Source organism: Hydra vulgaris, chromosome 12, assembly GCF_038396675.1.
Source record: "Hydra vulgaris chromosome 12, alternate assembly HydraT2T_AEP".
In the NCBI taxonomy this organism is placed as follows: Eukaryota; Metazoa; Cnidaria; class Hydrozoa; order Anthoathecata; family Hydridae; genus Hydra; species Hydra vulgaris.
Window position 1 is genome coordinate 27,785,001 of NC_088931.1, and position 22,401 is coordinate 27,807,401.

At 27.9% G+C, this 22,401-nt stretch overlaps 1 protein-coding gene and 1 long non-coding RNA gene across 2 annotated transcripts in view; both read left to right on the forward strand.

The window, feature by feature from the left end:
* Positions 1-6,049, forward strand: part of LOC136088627 (uncharacterized) — a 10,335-nt gene extending 4,286 nt beyond the window's left edge. The window contains exons 6-9 of the long non-coding RNA XR_010642330.1: positions 1-245; positions 389-630; positions 5,655-5,817; positions 5,892-6,049. The exon at positions 1-245 is cut by the window's left edge and continues 136 nt beyond it. This is a non-coding gene — a long non-coding RNA (uncharacterized LOC136088627). The remainder of the gene's footprint in view (positions 246-388; positions 631-5,654; positions 5,818-5,891) is intronic.
* A 3,561-nt stretch (positions 6,050-9,610) lies between these two features.
* Positions 9,611-22,401, forward strand: part of LOC100206804 (translation initiation factor eIF2B subunit epsilon) — a 29,881-nt gene continuing 17,090 nt past the window's right edge. The window contains exons 1-6 of the mRNA XM_065812794.1: positions 9,611-11,523; positions 11,672-11,796; positions 14,887-14,992; positions 15,715-15,797; positions 15,975-16,049; positions 19,462-19,561. Coding sequence (XP_065668866.1) covers positions 11,395-11,523; positions 11,672-11,796; positions 14,887-14,992; positions 15,715-15,797; positions 15,975-16,049; positions 19,462-19,561 — 618 coding nt within the window. The 5' untranslated portion in view covers positions 9,611-11,394. The remainder of the gene's footprint in view (positions 11,524-11,671; positions 11,797-14,886; positions 14,993-15,714; positions 15,798-15,974; positions 16,050-19,461; positions 19,562-22,401) is intronic.

Consider the following 22,401-nt stretch of genomic DNA (forward strand, 5'->3'; position numbering starts at 1 on the left):
GAACTTGTGTTATTGGATGCAACATGTCGTACCACTCGTTATGCAGTGCCACTTTTCTTTTTTGTGGTAAAAACAAATATAGATTATCAAGTGGTTGGCTTATTTGTATGTGAGAATGAAACTGAGGAATCAATAAGCGAGGCTCTATCATTTTTAAAGTCTTGGAATAATGATCTTAATCCTAAATATGGAATGTCTGACTACTGTGTTGAAGAAATTAACAGTTTGGAAAAGGTTTTCTGAAGGTCGAAATTTACATATATATTTTTCAAAATAATAAGACAAAAATAGAAATAAAAATTCATTCTTATTTAATATATTGTGTTTGTGTTAAAAGAAACAAGAAGTAAGCAAGAAGTTATTTATTTTTTACCCATATCCATTTCAGGCTCTGTAGTATTTATATGCGATTTTCATGGTCAGCAGGCGTGGGATTAATGGCTAAAAACTAAATGTAATGACTTAATGGAAGATAGGCTAAAGATTATGAGCTTACTCAGAATAATAGCACATGCAGACACATATGAGATATGGGAGTCTGCAATACAAAATTTAAAAATTTCTTCATATTGGACAAACCATGAAGCTCTAAGAAATTATATATCAAGATATTGGTTAGCAATAAAACATGTAAGTTTGATTTCTTAGTAGTTTGAATAATTTTTACTTTTGACTTCCTTTACTGTAAAGTCAAGGTTGACTCGAGGTTTTATCATTGGCCCTCTAATATTTCTTATAGTTTTCAATAAAGATCTCAGAAATTTTTACAGATAAGGTGACATTATTTTCTGATGATACCACTATTAGTTCTTGTCTTCATTTGAAGTCAAAACTCTGATTGCTTGGATGGGGCATTTGAGCTTTTGATTTCACTCCTGGTATGGAATGGCGCTGTCATTGGTTGGCGATCTTAAACCAGATAAAACTTAATTATTTTCAGCTAATCGTTTTTGCAATTATATGGATTATTATTTTATCTATGAATGGTAACGATCAGTCATCTAGAGCGTTTTCTAGGATTATCTTTTACTTCTGATCTTTCTAAGGAACCACATATCAAACCCATTAGAAAATTAGTTTAGGTGGCATCTCTTTATCACACTTCAGATATCTTCCTCTGGGTTCTATTCTTTATCTCTATAAATCTCTAATCTGTCTTTGCATGTAATACTGTCGTCATATCTGTTGAGGATCTTCCAATGATGCCCTTTAATGATGCCTACAAATATTACAATAGTAGTTGCTCTAAAACAAGTAGAGAATAAGTTTAATAGATGGCATCAGAGCTAGCATCTCTGATGCCATCAACTAAAATTTATTTTTGTGTTCCTCGTCATTAAATTAAGTCTCGTCCTTATACTGTGTCTGTTCCTAAGTGCTCTCAATCTTTTGAATGTTAATTGTTATTATGCTCTTTAGCCTTCATCTTCAGTCTTGTTTGAAACAAAAAAAAATCATTATTTATTACTATTATAGTTAAAAACTTTGATTAAAAACCTTTTAAATATTTATTAACCTAATTAAATTTAAATATTTATTAACCTAATTATCACTTTTATATTTAGAAACTTTGGTTAAAAACCTTTAAAGATTTAGAGATGTTTATTGTTTTTATTGTTTGTTTTTTATAATTTTTTTGTTAATTTATTTAGTTCTGCCATTCGACTAATTTGTTAAAGTTTCTTTACTATGGAAACATGATTTTAATTTAGTAAATTTTGATGATTTCAAACTTACTTTATTAATCATAAGCCAACTGTTTAGGAAAAGAACGAATAGCTGATTCATATTAGGCTGGGTTAATAAAATGAGCAATTGATCTTTTTACTAAGTAGTTGGTCAGCTTTACTAATAAAAACTTCAGCAGTTTTCTTCATATTTTTATTCACATAAAGTTAAGCAATTTACTTTAATAGCTGTACTTTTGACTTCTATTATGATTTGTATTTTTAATAGCTGTACTTTTGTCTTCTATTATACAGTTTGTACTTTTGATGACTGTACTTATGGCTTCTATTATATAATAGAAGCCATAGATTTAACTCACACTATACGTTTGATTGTACTGTTTATATACAAGAGAATTTTTTCATTATTCTTCAACAATTTTGCTTTAGTTTTTATTCACGTAAAGCTGAGCAATTACTGAGTGAAAACAATTGCTCATTTTTATTTACCCAGCCTATTGAAAATAATAATTTTTGTTATACTCATAATAAGTGATTTGGTTTTTATGGCCTAATTTGCAGAGTAAGGTTACTAGTTTTTTTTTAACAAAGATTAAAAAAAATTCTCTCGTATATCAACAGTACAATCAAGCGTATAGTGAGTTAAATTTCTGACATTGTCTATTTTGCTAATGAAAGACATAGCTTTTCGCTAGTTTATATATTGAATATAAAGCAGATATCTAAAGTACAAATCATGTAATAGATGTCAAAAGTACATCTATTAAAGTACAGCTATCAAAAGAGCAAACTATGAGATAAAAGCTAAAAATACACCATCAAAAGTACAAATCATGTAATAGAAGTCAAAAGTACAGCTATTAAAAATATAAATAATATAATAGAAGTCAAAAGTACAGCTACTAAAAATATAAATAATATAATAGAAGTCAAAAGTACCGCCATCAAAAGTACAAATATTGTATTAGAAGTCAAAAGTATAACTATTAAAAATACAAATAATATAATAGAAGCCAAGAGTACAGCCATCAAAAGTACAAATAGAGTAATAGAAGTCAAAAGTACAGCCATCAAAAGTACAAATCGTGTAGTAGAAGTCAAAAGTTCAACTATTAAAAATACAAATCATGATAGAAGTCAAAAGTACAGCTATTAAAGTAGAGATATCAAAAGAGCAAATCATACAATAGAAGCCAAAAATACAATGCGAATTGTATATCTGATATCTGTTATCGCTATCGAAAAGAATATATATCGCTATCGAAAGAAATAACTTGTCGCTATTTTTTATATTGCGGTATCTAACATATCAAAAGAACTAATCGTGCAATAGAAGTCAAAAGTGGAAGCCATACGGAAAGACAAGTCATATGGAAAAGAGTGCATCTTTTCTATACGACTTGTCGCTGTTTTATATATAGCGATATCTAACATATATCAACAATAAAAATCACGTGATAGAAATCGAGATTACAACACGAGTTATATCCCTGTTATTTATTTTATATCTCTAATCATTTATTTTATCTCCGGAAAAAAAATCTGTCTTTGAAGTCAAAAGTACACAAACTATAATTACGGCAACCGTTTATAATTTGAAATCGAGGCGTACTTTTGACTTCTATTATATATTGCTTACCCACGCACAGATTCGCTGTTATGAAAATTCGTACTTAATCTGTCGCTCCAGTTATTTGACATATGTTAAACTATTTATGAGTTTTCACAAAGAATTTTTGTATTTTCAGAGTATTTCTTTGGATGTTTTTTTTTACATAGTTTAATTAACGTAATTATCATATAATTATATTGCTTGAATATAGTTATGCTTAAACTCATATAATTGTATTGCAATTGTATGGCTGGTCTTGGAGAAAGCTGCTCACATATTAGTGCGGCACTATTTTATATCGAATGCGCAGTTAACATCAAAAGTTCAAAAACATGTACTGAGGAAAAAGCCTATTGGTTACTACCAAGCTCTAAAAATATCGTATACAAGTCTGTTGCAGATATTGATTTTACCTCACCCAAATCATTGCAATATAACTTAAACAATAAAGTACACGGAATAGATAATAACAAAAAAACAAACACCTCAAAAACTGTTTCTATTCCAACAAAGGAAAAAACTGATAATTTTTTTTTTTGACTTAAACCAGTATCGAACCAAACTAACTATTCTTTCTATTGTCCGTGGGTTTACTAAACCATATGAACCAACAATAATAACAGACAAATATCCTGAGTCTTTGTCCGATATTTATCAGAACAATAATATTTTTTCAAACTATGAAGAAATCTTAAATGCTTGTAAAAAGAAAAAAACTTATAATAGCTATTGTTTATAATAACAATCAGTTTGATTATGTAAATTTATTATCCCATTCAAGCAAACTTTTGCACAGTAGCAACAAAATGGGGAATGATCATGACAAAAGAAACATTTGTTTTGTATTCAACAACCATGGAAAAAAATACCCTAATTTTTCAATAAAAAATGTGGTTTTTTTATTTCAGTTTTATTTCATCAAATTCTACTTGATGGACTTTTAAAGTTAAAATCAATATACTTATAATAATACAAATATAGAGATGTGATCTATCAGTTTCAACATTTCTTCTAGACTTTATTGGACCTCTTGCCTTAACAAAACTTGGAAACAAATATATTGTTACAATTACTGATCATTGATGTAAATATATTGAAAAGTCAACAATTTATGTTACTACTTTATTTTATAGATTTGGTAATCTTTAAAAAACTCTAAAATTTTTGATTATTTTGATAAAGTCTGCTTATTTCCTTCAAACCAATCAACGAGAAAAAGTTTCAGAGTTTAAACTGGTAATGGAAATGATTTAAGCTGTTTGTTAATGAAAGTATCATTGTAAAAAAGGGCTGTAGAAGTTCAAAGTTTTCTTTAAAGTTCGTCAATACAGTCTAAAGGCAAGGCCTTGGATATTTTACAAAACCTATCTGGCGAGCTTGATGATACCTTGATTGATATTGCACAAAGTTTGCTTTTATATCAGTTTTCTAAAATATCTGGGTTTCAAAGTTTAAAATGTCTGGGTTTTTTGTGCATTTTTAGTTAGTGGTTTTTCAGAAAGTTACAGTATTATGCAAATGAATAATGTTAGAAAATCATATTTAGTGCTTCTAAGTAATGTGTTCTGATTTTGTTTAACATTCAAAGAGTGTTTAGTTACATATTTTACTCTTTAATAGTTTAAGTAAAGATGATGCTCCATTGTTAGTGCATAAAGTTGGTCATGAAAATGATTGTAAAAGGAACTGCAACTTCTTTGTGTAACAGTATCAACATAAGTTTAATTATATAAAAAAAATAATGATATGAGGCAACATTAACCTGAAATGTATTGAAAATGGTAAATTAAAGATGTTTACTTTTGTTGCTGTATTAGACTGTCGTAAAGGTGTGACTTTAGTTCTATTATTGTTGTGAATGTATCCTGTTATGTTTGCTGTTTTTTTATTTTTGATTTTATGACTTACTTTAATACTTGAATTCAATCAATATACATAAATATGTTTTTTTTGTTTTTTATTGATGATTTGCTTATGTACCTAATGTTTTGGTTAGTAATTAAAAAGTTAATTTTAATTTTTATAAGTGTTTTATAAATGTATAAAGTTGTATAATTGGTTAATTTAGGTAAACTGTTGCTTGTTTTTTATTTTTTTGTTGGGGTGATGATTTGTTTTGCTAACTTAGTAGTTGTTTATTTCTTATTATCATCAATTGTTCATTTTATCAACTAGGGTTATTAATATAAGATATAGAAAACAGTTAAAGTTATTAAAGTCAGCTCTTTATTTACACACATTTGTTGCAGTTGCAGTTAACTATAGCTACTAATACTACTACAAAAAAAGTAGTATTTAAAATATGGTTATGTTATTTTTAATTTTAATGAGAAATTTTATCATTTTTTAAATAGGCTATTCTGGCATGTAGATTTCATGACTGTTTTAACATTTTAAACATTCATATGATTCAAAGATTCAAATCCTTCTGGCACACATTTAGAGTTCATTTTGTAAATTAATTTATTGACACATTGATCAATGCATTTATTAAGTACTTTTCTGGCACAAAAGCAGGTATTTTTTATTTTATTTTTTCATTGCGATTTTATGATACTATTTATGTTATACTATATTTCTATACTATATAGGCTTGTAACTCCATGTGGAAAAATCGTATTTCTTCCGAAAATACCCAAGTTTCAACCGAGTTAAACTTTTTCAAAAAGACTTTAAAACCATGTTATTTTATTTTGTTAATTATATTGTGTAAGGATAGTTATCTTATTTTCAAAATAAAGTTTTTGTATGAAGTGTGTCGTTTCTTGAATATCGATTTTATTTAAAACATTCACATAGTAAGAATAGTAAACTAAGTTTAGGCCACATTTTATTATTATTGTGCTATATGCATAACACCGTTAAAATCGTCAAATAACACCCGTCTAGGTTGTTATTCGACGGTAGTGCATAAGTGTTGTATCGGTAGAGCGCTTGCCTCAATCGAGAAGTTCCGAGTTCGATCACAACCACTCCCCTGGTAGTACCGCCTTCAACTTGTTTCTCCGCGCAGCGGTCTTGTTCATCATGATTTGTGTTTCGAAGTTGAAGAGTTGAGAGAGGGTTGTAACAACAACTAGCAGCCTCCTCCACTATAGTGGCTTTCTCGGCTTTTGGGAGGTAAATTAACACACACAAAAGCCAGACACATATTAATAAATTCTCTTCTTTTCTTTTTGCTGCGAAAACATCAAAATACTTTCCTGACTAATTATCTGCTTAGAATCAGGTAACGGTTACTTTTAATCAAAAAGCTTAATTGTTAATGAGAACTTTTCTTTAATTAAATATTCTTGCGTATTCACAGATCACAAACTTTTACATTTTTTAAGTTTAAGAGTTAAAGATAAATAATTTAACTTTTTTAGTAGACTCATCCAGTGGGTGAGGGAAAAAATGCTTTTTCTTAAAAATATGTTTCTTGTCATACTACACTAGGAGGATATAAATTTCGACTACAATATTCAGTATTGGATAAAACATTTGCAACCAACATCGAACAATGCTAAAAAGTGTTCCTAATTTTACATGTCTTAAAAACGAAACGAACTATACTGCCACAGCAAACAGTTCAAGAGTCTGGAGTCATAGCATGCCATGACATGAGCAATCAGCTGACAGGTGACAGCACACAGGCAGAATTTCGTTGACAAGTGCCATTTTGCAGCGGACAAAATAAGTGCAACTTTTTTGGTTTGTTTCATTTTCTTAAGTCTGGTCCGTGTCAACGTCACGAAAGTTTTTTAATAATTAAAGGAAGTATCCAGAAGTTTCCAGAAGCATGCAGAAGCTTCCAGATATTTCCAGAAGAAGCATCTGGAAGCATCTAGTAGCATCCAGAAGTATCCAGAAACATTCAGAAGCATCCAGACGCATCCAGAAGCTTCCAGAAGCATTGAAAAGAAGCATCTAGAATCTTCCAGAACAGGTTCACACAGGTTCATTTTACTATATATGAGACATGTAAATCGACATGTAATTCAGTCAGTATATGGAAGTCAATCAGTCAGTATTATCAAGACAGTTTATCGAAGTGAGTTTTATCAAAGTGTTTTATCGAAGAACATCAATACAAGAAGTGAAATACAACAAGTGTTTCATTACATCAATACAGCCCACATCCAACCAAGACGTTGTGTTCCACGGATCATTATTGTATTATCACAAGGTAAATGTAACACGGTAAGCCTTGAGAAGCGTGATTATTTATTTTTATTATTTTTATGACTTCAAGTGCAAAAATGGCTCCTGACAGTCTTGGATTAGAACTAAGAAAGAAAATTATTGGCGATTACATAAGTAGAATGTCACAAAAAAGTATTTGTGATAAATATCGCGTGAAAAAATGGACCGTCTCGAGACTATGTTCCAAATATTGTTCTACGGGGAAGTTGGCAGCAGATAACAAAGGTGGAAGACCGCGTTCCACCACTTCTAGAGAGGATTCTTTGATCGTCAGATCCGCCAAGAAGGATCCCTGGATATCATCAGTCGAGATACAAAAGCAATTAGAGCTGCCTGTATCGGACCGAACAATCAGACGACGTGCTGTTGAAGCCGGATTGTTTTCTCAACGCCCTGCAAAGAAACCGCTGATTTCACTAAAAAACCAGAAGAAAAGACTCCTGTTTGCTACATCTCATATTGACTGGAATGTGCAGAAATGGCGAACTATCCTGTTCAGTGATGAATCGAAGTTCAACATCATTGGGAGCGATGGCATTTGCCGTGTACGTCGACCGGCCGGAAAACGCCTCGATTTACGTTACTGCCATTAGACCGTGAAGCATGGTGGAGGCAATGTAATGGTCTGGGAGTGTTTTCCTACTAACGGTCTAGGTCCAATACATCGAAAAGATGGAATAATGGACCGTTTCATGTATAAAAATATCCTGAAAGATGTTATGTTACCTCATGCTGAATGGAATATGCCAATAAAATGGGTTTTTCAGCAAGACAACGATCCGAAACACACTGCAAAAGTAGTCAAGCAGTGATTTCATGACAACCACCTATCGGTGATGGATTGGCCGCCTCAATCTCCGGATCTCAACCCTATCGAGAACCTGTGGGAGATCGTCAACCGCAGAATTAATCGTGAAGGTGTTCGTAATAAGGATCAACTGTTTGAACAAATCCAAAAGGCAAGGGCAGCGATTCCACAAAGTTTCATTGATCACCTAATCGAATCTATGCCTCGAAGATGCAAGGTTGTGATCGACAACAAAGGATTCGCCACGAAATATTGATAGCGAAATACAGCTTGGTCAACATTTTGTCGAGTTGCACTTGTTTTGTCCAAAACGAAATCAACTTTTTTTATTACTTTTGATTAATTTATTAATTTTCGTGTACAAATAATGAACTTTGTGATGAATAAAACTTGAAAAACTTTGTCTCTAAACAGTTACATAGTTGTTTCTCTAAATTGAAAAAATGCAGCACTTTTATATAAAGAAACTATATTAGCATTATTTGGTTGCACTCGTTTTGTCCGATACTGTATATCGTGAGTTTAATATTTTTTTTAAATACTATTAAAATTAGTAAATTATCACTATATGTGATAATTTGCCGTTAAATAGTAATAATTGGCTTGATTAAGTAAATGCTTTTAGTTTGGTTATACATTTTTTAATTGGTTCGTCTGAACTTTTCTGCCTTGACTGTTCAATTTGTCTACTTATTTAACGATCTTCAAGTTGTTAATACGTTTATACTTAATACCTTAAATAAGTATCCGTAAACTAACGCATGCGCAGAACATCGTTTTGTCTAATTTAACGATCGACTTGTTTAATGTGACAGCAGTACTACTAGAGACCTTGGCGTGGAGTATTTCTCTGATATACAATCATTTAAGAAAGTATACAGGGATAAAAATTATGTCACATGTTCCCGGTAGCTGTTGAGTTGAAGAAAATTATATGCTTAGTCATATAAAAAATATATCACATAAAAAGTAAACCTTAAAGTTTTAAATATAAGTCCATAGTGAGAAAGGAACCAAAGGAGCTCTGACCAAACGATTAAAGGGGCGCCATAAAAAAGGAGCATTACAAAAGAAAAAAAGAAAAGCTCTTATTTTCTTGATTTTTAACTTTAGAAAGGCGTTTTTTTGCTATTTTGACCCCGGGCACTAATGACCCTTAGTTCGTCACTGATTAAACCCTATTGCTCATGCTTTATTACAGCGACACCGTTAATATTTTTGCATCTATTGTGGTTCAGTTTACCCGCCACAAAACCAAAAAAAAAAACGTTTCTAGATGCTATCCGGCATAAGCTTTATTTATATAAACCGGAAACCGGTTACTCAAGAGTAATAACCTAAAAAAAAAGAAAAGAAAAAGAAAACGTATAAATTTAATGCTAAATAAAATGTAACCTAAAAATCTGTTATTATTTAATAGTCCTCTCTTGTGAAATTATCTGGCTAGGAAATTAAACTAACATTTATTTAAAATTTTAATACTGCTTTTTATATCTTTATTTTTAAAGATAATAATTTTTCAGGTGGGAGCTAATATAATTATCCAATGATCTTTTTGAGTTGTATATAACTTGTTTATAAACAAGTTTTTTTTTTTAAATTCATTTTTTTTTTTTTAGTTTTGTTCAAGTCTGGGATTTAAAAGGAATAAAATTTGACAATTTAAAATCTAAAAGTTTTTTGACTTAGTTTGCTTACTTGTGCTGTTGGTAAAAGTATAGAAAAGTTAGTTCCTGGTTTTATGGAAAATTACTTCTTGATTCATAATCTGTTATCTTGGCATCAGTTCAGATTTGTTAAAAATTGATTGCATGTGACTAATATTTTAGAAATTTAAAAATTGTAAAAGTTAGACTATTACTGAAGTTCTTAGTGATGTTTGCTTTTTGCATCTAATTGTTTTTAATTTTGTTAAGAAATTTGATTGTGTCATAAATTGTTTTTAATTTGAAGCTAGCTGATTACTGTTTCTGTGATATTGATCTCAATTGGCTAAAAGATTTCTTGTGCAATAGAAAATAACGTGATTCTTAGCAATTATGTTTCTAATGGTTTTTTTAAAATTATACTTCTAATGATTTTCTAATGTTTTTATCAACCACATACCTAGTTTTTTATACAATTTTTGTGAATTATTGCTCTAATTGAGTGAGTAAAACCTGTTTATTGGATCTAGAACATGTGCCAAACAATATCGATGACTTGTTTCAAGGTTTTGCAAAAATTTTAAAAAAGATTCACATTGTTTTGTTTATTTTTCAGTATTTTTTATCTATGCTTGATACCTTAAACATTTGTATTCTACTTAGGGTTGCCAGATGTCCAGCTTTTACGAAGAAGAACACAGTAAAAAAATTTATTTTTACAGGTTTGGCGCTGTATTCTCCTCCATAAAAGCCAGATGTCTGGCAACCCTAATTCTACTTGATAATGTCTATTATATATACTGTTGTTATATATACTATTAATGTATAATATCTATTGTATATACCGTTCAATATTACTGAAAGCATTCTAAATGTATATGTCAATTATAAACTTAAATGATCTGATCAAATTAATCCCAAACTTTATAAACTAATCAAATGTGTGGTATTTAAAAAAAAACTTTAATAGGTTGGAATTTTTGGAAAGGTATTGAGTAGCTGTAAAAGATACAGTGCGGAGCAGCTTTGTACAATTGGAAATATCAATTGAAAAATTAATTATGGAATTTAAGACTAAACTAAACTTTAGAAATGGTGAATAGAGAGGATTTAATTCTTTTTTCAAAGTTCAAAAGAATTTAGTAAAATCAAGTTTATCATTTTTTGCTGGAAAATTATGTGATAAAAATCAAAGTCATGTAATAGTTTAAGTATCTTAAACGAATTCACATTGATATAAATATCCAGCTTGTTCTCTTATTTGGTTTCTTTACAATAAGTTACCCATACCTGCTTTAATAGATAAGGTTTAGTATAATCCAGTATCTATTATATTTTCAACCCTAATAGAGTATATTTATTTAATTCACAATGTATAAATAAATTTTTTTAATCTGCAGGCAAGGGTTGATTTGAACATTAATTTGCATATATAATTCTGTTTGGAATTTACAGATGACAAACAAAAAAAAAACAACAAATCAATCTGGCGATTGGCAGAAAGAAGAGGAAATTGTACAAGCTGTTATTATTGCTGATAGTTTTAATAGGAAGTTTGCTCCTATTACATATGAAACTCCAAGAGTATGAATATATTAGATTGCTATTTTTTCTTTCATTTTTAAACTGTTAAAGTTTAAATGAATGTTCAAATAAAAGTTTACTTTTTAATTATTCGTCGTTATTTTACTTATTATTTTTATTATTTTAAGTTATATTTTTTTATATATAGGCACTTTTATCTTTGGGTAATAAAGTACTGATTGATTATGTAATTGAATATCTAATTGCTGAAGAAATTCAAGAAATTATTGTTTTTTGTTGTTCATTTGGTGAGAAAATAAGAGACTATATTAAGTGAGACATTTTATACTTTTATTATGGTTTGTATTTTGATATTTCTTATATAATTATTATGTATTTGTATAAATTTTATAAAAAAAACCTTTTTTATAAAAACCTCATTTATAAAAAAAACCTTACAAATCTCCAGAATAAATCTTTAAGAATAATTCACTTTCAACCTAACAGTTTTTGTTCTGACATACTGTATAATCTTTCTAAAATTTTAAAGCCTGACGAACTTATCTACTTATCAAACTGTGTTCTTGTATGGGACATTGTCCACCATAATACGCCTAGCTGCTTCACTAGCTATTTTAAATTCACAAATGATGTTCATAGTTATAAACTTAGGTCTGTATCTTATTGTAGTCTTTCTATGCCTTTAAAACAAACACACAAGTATGGCATAAAGTCAATCAAGTATCAATCAATTCAATGTTGGAACTCTCTTCCTGTTGAAACTAAAAAAATATTCTCCAAAATATCAAATAGAAATGCCTTTATAACCCATGTAAAAAAATTTATCTTCAGTAAAAATTATCAATGAACTATAAGTTATGCAATCACCCCCTAGTTATTCTCTATAACTAAATTTTTAATATAATAAAAGTAACATAGAAATAAATTAAAATATCTCATAAATATAAATAAAAATAAGAATAAAAATATAAAACCAAAATTAGAAATAAAAATATAAAACCCATAAAATAGAAATAAAAATATAAAACTCATAAAATAAAACTAAAATAAAAATAAAAACATAAAACTAAAAATAAAACATAAAAATATATAAATGTTCATTTAGTCACAATCAAGTACCCTCATTTTCATCATCCTGTAAAGTTATATGGCTCTAAAATTCGTGGCACTACTAAACCATATAACATGTAATAAATAAACAATAAACTATTTTCTATGCAATCGTCCCGCTTAATTCTCTATAACAATTTTTTTTTTCTTTTTCTCTAATTCATATTCAATTTTTCTATGCTTGAAAAATGCTGGATCACAACAAAACTCCTATGACTTCTACTTCTTTGACTCTTCTTCCTTTCTTTCCTTCTTTTTACTGTTATATTTTTTGTTATTGATATTGTTATGATTTTTATATTTTTTATATATATATATATATTTTTTTGCATTATCCTTATGATAATCACTATAATATATATAGATAAATATATAGTAAAGTATATACCTATATATAGTAAAATATATAGATAGTACTTATTATATTACTGTATTTAATATTATTATTACTATTTATTACTATTATTATTACTATTTATTTTTATTTATTTTTTATTACTTATTATTATTATCATTATTATTATGCTATATTTATACCATCATAGGTCTTTACGCGTCATCAGTTTATAACTGTTTGTAAATGTCCCGCACGATTGTATATATACAGTTATTATTAAAGTGAAAATATATTGATTTGATTTGATTTTGATTTGATTTGTATAACTTTCTATTAGAATGGTGTTTATAAATAAATATTTATAGTTTTATTCATTAAGTTTCATCAAATTAAAAGTTTTTGTATAAAATAAAAGAAGAAGTTTTAGGAGAAGTAAAAGAAAGTGAGACAAATGAGTTTAATTTTTATTAGGTAATTAATTTACACATTCAAATAAATTGCAACTACAAAAGCAGTTTTGACCTTATGACTGCTTAATGCTAGCCTTTTTCAAAAAAAGCTTTTTAGGTACTGCTAAATTTTGTTGCTTCAGCTGCTGTATCATTTTTAAAATTTTTGATGATGGTATGTTGCTTATTGTTCTACTCTATGACAATCCAATTATTTTGTTTCTTGCAAAATCCAATTATTTACTGTCTTGTTTCTTGCAAAAAACTTTTTTTGGACTATTTATAATGGAATTGTTAATTAAAAAATTAAAAAAAAGTACAATAATTTTACAGCAATTGTTTTATTTATTTTTTAAATCTTATTTAGATAATCCTTTTTGTCAGGGAATTTTTTTAAAAATTTTCATTTTTAGCAACTAAGCTGATGAAATGTCAGTTAGCAAATTTCAACGATTCAAACAATTTTTGTTTCTTCAAAACTCTGTCAATGATTTTTGTTTCTTTAAAACTCTATCAACAATTTTTGTTTCTCTGATAATTTCTTTTTGAATTTTTATTTCTTTCTATATTTATTGCACAGAAATATAAACACACATAAAAATTTAAATCAAAATAATATTTCTTATCAAAACAATCTCTATGCGCTAAAAAAATTAAAATAAGTTTTTGAGTCTTTTATTTTATTAAAGGAAAACAAACAAAAAAGTTATTTCAAAATAGTAATTATTATATTTGTTACTAAAAAAACTATTAGAATATTTAATAATAATAACATAGCTAATAAATAATAATAATATAGCTAATAAATAATAATAATATAACTAATAAGTAATTAAATAATATGACTAATAAATAATAATATAACTATTATAATAGTATGCTCTTGAAAATAAATATTAAAAAACAACAACATAATACTGTGTACTATGTTGTTGTTATGCATGCTAATTGTTACAAAGTAACAAATAATAATAATAACACAATACTGTGGCATAATTATTTTATTACTTCAATTGCTTTTAAAAGGTATTCTTTAAAGATCAAAAATTAAATTATTTTGATATAAGACTGCATGAAGTACTTTTAAAAAAATTAAAAAATTGAAATAACTTATTTATTAATTTTGTTTTTTTAATTTAACTGAATGAAAATGTCTGTGCAATTACAATCCATTAACTTGTTAAACCTGGCTTAAATTAAAATTATGGTAAAAAACTTGACTTTCCATATTTATACTAGATACTAAACTTTAATTTAAATAATTCCATACTTATACTAGATACTAAACTTTAATTTAAAAAACTTGAAAAATCCATATTTATACCAGATACTAAACTTTAATTTAATTTGTATTTCAATCTTGAGCCTTAAATCAATAGCCGATATTAAACAACCTAAAAAGAAATAACCTAAAAACTGTTTATTGGGTTTACTTTTAAATATTATTTGTTTTCATTAAAATTTTGCACAATTGTTATGATCATAACTAAAAAAATTTTTTTTTAGTGAGAAATGGACTAAAAAAATATCTCATTGTTCAATACATTGTGTTATGTCATCAACTTCTGATTGCATATCTCTGGGTGATGCTCTTAGAGAAATTGACAGAGAGGTAAAATTATAAAAAGTATAATAATTTTAGTTTTTACTAATAAAATCAATATTTATCTAATTTTTTTTTAATACCATGATCAGATTAATATTTTAAAAGTTTTTTTTTAAATCTCAGTCTTTGTTTGAACTACAAATACCCTTCAACAACTACAAATACCCCCCAAATGCTAAGCTAACCTTCATAGTCACAGAGGAACTAGCTGTATATTATTAGAAATATTGCTGCCTTAATATCAAAACATTTTGCTCAAGCAATCAATGCAACAGAAATATTTAGATCATTTGACCACTATTTAAAATATGTTATGCATATTATTTTATGTTATTAATTGTTAACATTTATAATATTAAAACATGTTTTCTTGAAAAAAAGCTTAAATTTAAGATTTCCATTAACATAAATTTGAGATTTATGAGATTTTTATAAGCTCTAAAAAAAGTCTGATTTTACCTGCTGGGATATCTGTGAGAGTATATCTATGGTGTCTCTAAGAGCGCATTTAAATTATTTAATATATTAAAAAAAGCTTTTTAATTTGTTTAGAATCATCTTTTTAAAGTTTTTAAAATTATAGGGTTGTTAGCCTGAAAAAACCTTCTTGGTCTTCACAATAAGCATTGTTTTCTTTTGCATTTTGTTGTTCTTTACAATAAACATTGTTTTATTTTGCATTTTAAAACAATAATTAAGTAGTAAAAGGTTTTATGTGTTTTTTTCAGGGATTGATTCGGTCAGATTTTATTTTGTTGCCTGGTGATCTTTTATCCAATATTAAATTATCTTCTATCATCAAAGAACACAGGTTTTGAGTTACACTTTTTGTTAAATTAATAATAATTCACCCTAAGAAAATTTAAGGAATACTATAAAAGAAGAATGAATCGATCTTTTTGTTATTGATTGATCAATGAAACTATTTGTTAAAAAATTTGTAAATAGGTTAAAGGTTAATTTTTTTCATAAAAAATGATGCATTTAGAGCAAAAAGAAAAAAAGAAAAGACATTAGTGATGACAAATCTTTATAAAAAGATGGAGCCGGGTCATTTTAGTAGGTGAGGTTATTTATTGAATTTTAAAGGGAAAAATTAATTTTATGAAAAATTTAAAGTTTTATTCTAGGAATTCTTAAATATTACTTATTATTAATGACGATTAATCAGCATCAGTATTAATGACGTATCGATTAGCATCAGTATTAATGGCGTATTGATCAGCATCAGTATTAATGACGTATCGATCAGCATCAGTATTAATGACGTATCGATCAGTATCAGTATTAATGACGTATCGATCAGCATCAGTATTAATGGCGTATTGATCAGCATCAGTATTAATGACGTATCGATTAATCAGCATCAGTATTGGTATCAGCTTAATCTGCCACTTTTTGCACAATTGGTATCGTTATTAATATCACCTTTTTTTGAATTATCAAATTTTTAATGGATTGCTTTTTTTTTAAAAAATTCAATCCTGCTTTAAGAAAATAGTTACATACTAAATAAACCAAAATCTCTTTTTATATAATATAGATATACCTTTTATTTTTGAGACAAAATTATACAATTTAAAAAATATATTTCTAATAGCAAATTTACTTTTGAAATGGCTGCAATGAAATTACATAACTACCAACTTACATAATAATGTAAGTTGGCAGTTAACAGAAAGTAAAGGAGAAAGTTAAATAAAATAAAAATGGTTGAGAGAAGACTTTCAAAACTGGACAGGACTTCTGAAGTATTGTGTTTAAGGTAAAAAACTAGATTTATAAAAGTTTTTTTGAGCATTGTGGAACAGTGTCAGTAAAAGCAACTTTAAGAAATGAGCCATATGAGATTGAGTTTAGGTAGAAAAAGAGTTTTGTGTTGAAACAAATTGAGTTTATGAATTGAAGAAGAAATATGGAAGAGATGTACATCGCTTGAGCAGTCAACATGGTAGTAGTTGTAGAAAATAGAAAAAAATGCAACCATATGACTAATGAACGAGAAGCACAAGCTTTGGAGCTAGATCAAGTTCAACTACATTTACTATGTTTTTAATTATGTCTAAAAGAGAATGAGCATAATTGAAAGGACCAGCCCAAATATGACAACAGTATTCCATACAAGAATAAATAAGAGTTATAGAATGGAATGAGGAGTAAGAACATGAGAGCACCATTCTGCCTTAGAAGAAAGATCCCATTCAAGATCAGCTGCTTTTTCTAAGCAATTAAAATCCCATAACTTTTTTGAATAAAGTATATAGTTATCTCATCATCAGCAAATAGAGAAGGAAAAGACTATTGGGAAGATCAATATATATAAAAAACAACACAGGAGTGAAGATGATCCAGGTTTCATCATCCAAGGCAGGAAACAACATAACACAAGTTTAAATCTATGCCAGCTTATTATTGAAAAAGAAGTGCAAAGCTGTCCTACAAAAATTTTCTGCTTACCCATAAAGTGTTTGCCCTGGAAGTTTTCTACAAGGCAGTAGCCACATGTTAACATCTGCCTAAGACAAATATTTTTTATCTAGACACCATCTCTAGGGTAAGCTCAATCAAAAACCCCAAGGCAGAGTGTGTTTTAAGTCAGAGTTACAAGGCAGCGATACATCTGCCATGTTATACTTGATTACATGTTTTCTAGTTTACATGTAACCAGTAGCTTTGTGATCATGGTGATCTGACCTGTGATATTTAGTTTTATATTATTGGTTATTCTTATATTTGGTTATTTAATCAGTATCAGCAACGGTATCAGTCTTTTTTTTGTCTATTGGTATTGGCATTGGCCAAATATGTTCAATCGGTACATCACTACTGAGTATTTTTATTTATTCTTGTCAAAGCTATTTAAATCTGCATAAACAATGAGTTCCCCTGAAAAATTTGTTAAATAAATTTTGTTCCTTTGAAAAATTTATTCTCCAAAAGAATTTAGTTCCTATTAAAAATAATAATCTTTTCAAGACTTGAATTTAACTAAAAGATGAATTTTCAGCCTTACCTGGAGACACATGCGGTTTTTTGTCTCATATGTCCATGCATAAGTTTTTTATTTTAGACAACTTGGTCACAGCCGTTTGCAAGTTTTATTATATTAGGTGTTTCAATGCTTTGCAGAAAAAACTAAGTTTCTAAAACAAGGAAAGCAAAACAAAAGGAGGTTAAAATAAATTTAAATAAAAAAAAATTAAAAAAAATGCATATATGTTTAAATATACTCATATGTTGGTTTGTTCATGTATGCGTATATACGTTTCTATCTCATAGGCTTTACTTATATGTCAAATTTTTAGTTATATAATCATATTTATTTCTTTAAAAATTAAACACACATATAGCTTATTTGAATAAAGTGGTTACTTCATACACAGAATGTCCGTGGTTCAAATCCCCAAAAAAAATCTTTTGAAATACTAAATTTAATAACAACCACCCTAAAAAATGAAAATAAAAACGTTAAGGAAATAATTTAAATTATTTTTTTCTTTTTCTTTTTTTCTTCTATATTTAGTTTAATTTCCTATTTTCTTAGTTGCGCTTTCTTTGTTTTCGAAACTTAGTTTTTTCTGCAAAGTATTAAAATATCCAAAGCTGGCTTCTGTTCTCATTTTCCTGAGAACAGAAGCCAGCTTTATATATTGTGGTGCTATGCTCTTTCACCACAGTAAAGCATCAGTTTCTTTTGCTACCAATGAAGATAAAGATATTTTTCCAGATCTGTTTGAATATCAGAAGTATTTCAAGATTTTGGTTTGTGTAAAACCATCCTGAGTTAGAGTAACCAAGTAAGACCATCTTGAGTTAGAATAACCAGAGTTTGGTAGAAAAAGTTAATCTCGTCAAATTCTTGAGAATTAGTAGGTGTTCTTTCCAGAACTAAGGTTGAATCAATTTCCTTAGCAGATGAGTGTAGATCATGTTTGATTTGGATGCATGTTTTGGCCATTTCATCTGTCATGCTTTGTTTTAAGGTTTTTGTCTTGAATAATAAATCTATTTAAAAAAAAAAATTTTAAGTTTTAATTTTTTAAAGTTAAAGGGGCCACTTTAGTCAAAAAAGGTTACACTTTTTTTTAATTTTTATATAGCGGTTACAATCCTCTCTTAACTCTTTGACTCCAAAACATGAACTTTCTTTTACAAGGCCACTGCGCGGAGAAACAGGTTCATACACATTTAAAATTTAATATATTTTATTATTCGAATTTAACTGTAAGTTAAATAAAATTTTTAGGGAATTTAACTAAAAGCTGAATTTTTATTTCAAATTTGACACCAAAATCGAAGCCAAAGTCAACTTTTCTTTTCAGTAAACTTGAGTTTTAATGAATATTTTCTAGTCCTTACTTCTGAAGCTTTGTTTTAATTTTTGAAAACTTTTATAATTTAAGTTTCAGTTATTTGTATTTGAAACTTAAATGATAAAAATGAAGTATTCAAGTGGTATTATTTATTTTATTTAGGTGCCCGGAAGAGGATGTTGTTATGGCAATAGAAAGTGATACAAACAAATTCTTGTACATTCAAAAGAGTAATTGCTGCAAAAACTTTTTGTTACCAATGGTAACCCTCTAAATTTTATTTTTTTAAATTTTTTAATTATGTGTAAAGAAATAAAAAATATTAAAAAAAAAGATATCATAACAGCTTATTTATTCAAACTACAAGCTTGTTGTGAACTACATTTGTATAAAATAGCTTGAAAAAGTAAACTGGGCGAATGAAAAAAGTCTTGCACTAAGTTGAACTAGTGCCACTAAAATGTATCAATTTTTGTTGGCAAGTTTCAAAATATATTTTGCTAATTTTTAAAAGTAAAATATATTCAAAATTGAATAGAATATTATTTCTACCAATCCAGTTAAAGTCTGTACAAAAAAAGAGGAGAATTATTTCAAAATTTATATAAGTTAAAACTAAAAATTGTTGTTTTTAAAAGTATTAGTTTGTGAATTGGTAAATGAAAAAAAACCACAGAGGCTGTAGTGAAACAGTCACCGTAGATGAGCTCAACTCTACTCCTGAACTAGTACTCATTTAGAGCCAGGTTCTTTTTTAAAAAATGTGTATTTATTGTAAAAGTTAATGTATATTTTCTATTTTTTTTATAAAGTAGTTATAGATATATAATTAGCTAGGCATAAAAAAATTTAAGTAGCTTGGTATATCAGAATTTATATTCCTTTCTGCACTGAGATCTTAATTGGTTTTTGGGGTTTTAATATGCAAAAAAGTTATTTCAACTTAAAATTTTAAACTTTTTCAAAATCTTGTTTCACAACTTACCATATCTTTTTTTCGCTGCAATATTAGTTTTAACCTGGGTTTTAAATGAAGTTTTAAAAGAGTTTAGTAAATATTTAAAAAATATATATTTTTAAATTTAGTATGATTTAAAAAAAAAAAGTTGGGTTAAAAAAAACTTTTAACTAATTGCTACTAAAAAATTAGCTTAAACAAGGTTTTAAAGTTTAAAATTTTAAGTAGCTCTTCCAGAGTTTTTTCTTCTGCTGTTCTTTTTTCAATCCAAGTTTTTTCTCCTACTCTTTCTCTTCCAATCCAAGTTTCCTCTTTTGCTATTTTTCTTCCAATCAGAGTTTCCTCTTCTGCTTTTGAACCAAAAATAATATCTGTAACAATAACAGAAATACTCAAAGGTTGCCTTTGTTAATGACATTGCATAAGTGTTTTTGTTGTGATTATTTAAAACTATTGGAGCCAGCAGGGGTGTACCCTCATGGTTGTCCGTTGACAAGGGATGACTCATCTCAAAGGGCAACTGAAATTAAAAAAAAAAAAGCCTGTCAGTAGCCTGGCAGGATGACCAGACAGTTTGTTACTTACAAAAGTTTTTACAGAAGATTTTATTTCTTGTGATTATTTAAAAGAAAACTTTTAAAAAGCATTTAAAGTAGTATACACTTTGTTTAACAATTAGTACACTACAGTGCGTTATATAGTTTTACCAAACTTGATAAAAAGAAACCGACACACAATTGTTTTTTTAAACATTGTTGTTGCATTTCGAAGCATGTTTCTTCTCAATTAAAAAAATGTTTTAAAATTACATTTTCTTTCAATTCAAAATGCTAATGTATCATTTTTTAAACCTTATAGTCTCATTTTGAAACATGTGAATGGGCAGTTTAATCATTAATAATACTGAATCTCTTTTATTTTTCATTATTGTTAAACAAAATTAACAAAATAATAAACGTTATTAAGATGCATGTGTAGAATCGTTGTTAAAATGCAATTAATGATGCACATGGAAATTCTTTTTTTTTATTATTAAAAAAGGTCTTAGTATAATGAAAAATGTTTAAAACATTAAAAATATAATTTTTTAAACATTCTACTAAATTAAATTGGATTGGAGATTGAGAGTGAATAATATAATATTTTTCTATTTCTAAAACATTTCTTTGCAGTTTTGGCTTTCAACTTTTTTGCTTTTTGTAATAAAACCTTTGTTAAGATTGACAAAAAGAAACGATACAAAACAGATATCAACTACAAAAAAAATGACAACATATCTTTAATTAATTTAGTTAATAAATTAATTAATTTACTTTTAAATAAACCATTTTTATTAGACATATTTTAGTATTCAGATGTTAAAATTTTTTTCCTTCAGTATTTTAACCCGAGAAAAATACAAAAAAAAACTTTTACACCTGACTACTGATTATCATAGCAGATGGCTCAAATGAGAAACAAAAATTGTTTCAGTTGCCCGCAGAGTGACTGGGAAAACCGGAGGATACACGCCTTACCAGGTTCTTTGAGAGCTACTACAGCATTCAGGAATCCTTACTACCAGCTGGCTTCAGAATTATTAAGCTGAGTTTTAAAGCTGTACCCTTATAAAATAAAGGTTGCATAGCTACCACTAAGGAAACACAAAAAAAATCCCATGAGCAGAGTCAATAGGATCCAGTATTCATTATCCTATGCAGGAAACATTGTAACTCAGGTTTGTATCTAGATCAGCCTGTTAGATGAAGAAAGTATGTTAAACATGATGAAGAAGAGCTGATCAGCAGAATCTTTCTGCTCATCCCTAAAATCTTTGTCAAAGAAGCTAGGTGACAATAGCCATATGCAATTAAAAATTGTCAAGGATGAGTATTTTTATTAAGATATCTCTAGCCTTAACTCAAACAAGAACTCAAACTTAAAATACCCAGGTAGGGGTATTTTAGGTTAGAGTTAACTTTTCATAGTGTTTGCCTAGAAAAGCGAATCCTTATATGCAGTCAGACTTTAGGCAGGTTGTAATAAATTGTATGTTACCACGGTGATCATGTTAATCCTAATCCTGACCTGAATATTACATGTTTATTATATGTTGAATAATATATGTTTATTTGTTGAATACTATATGCTTATATGTTGAATAT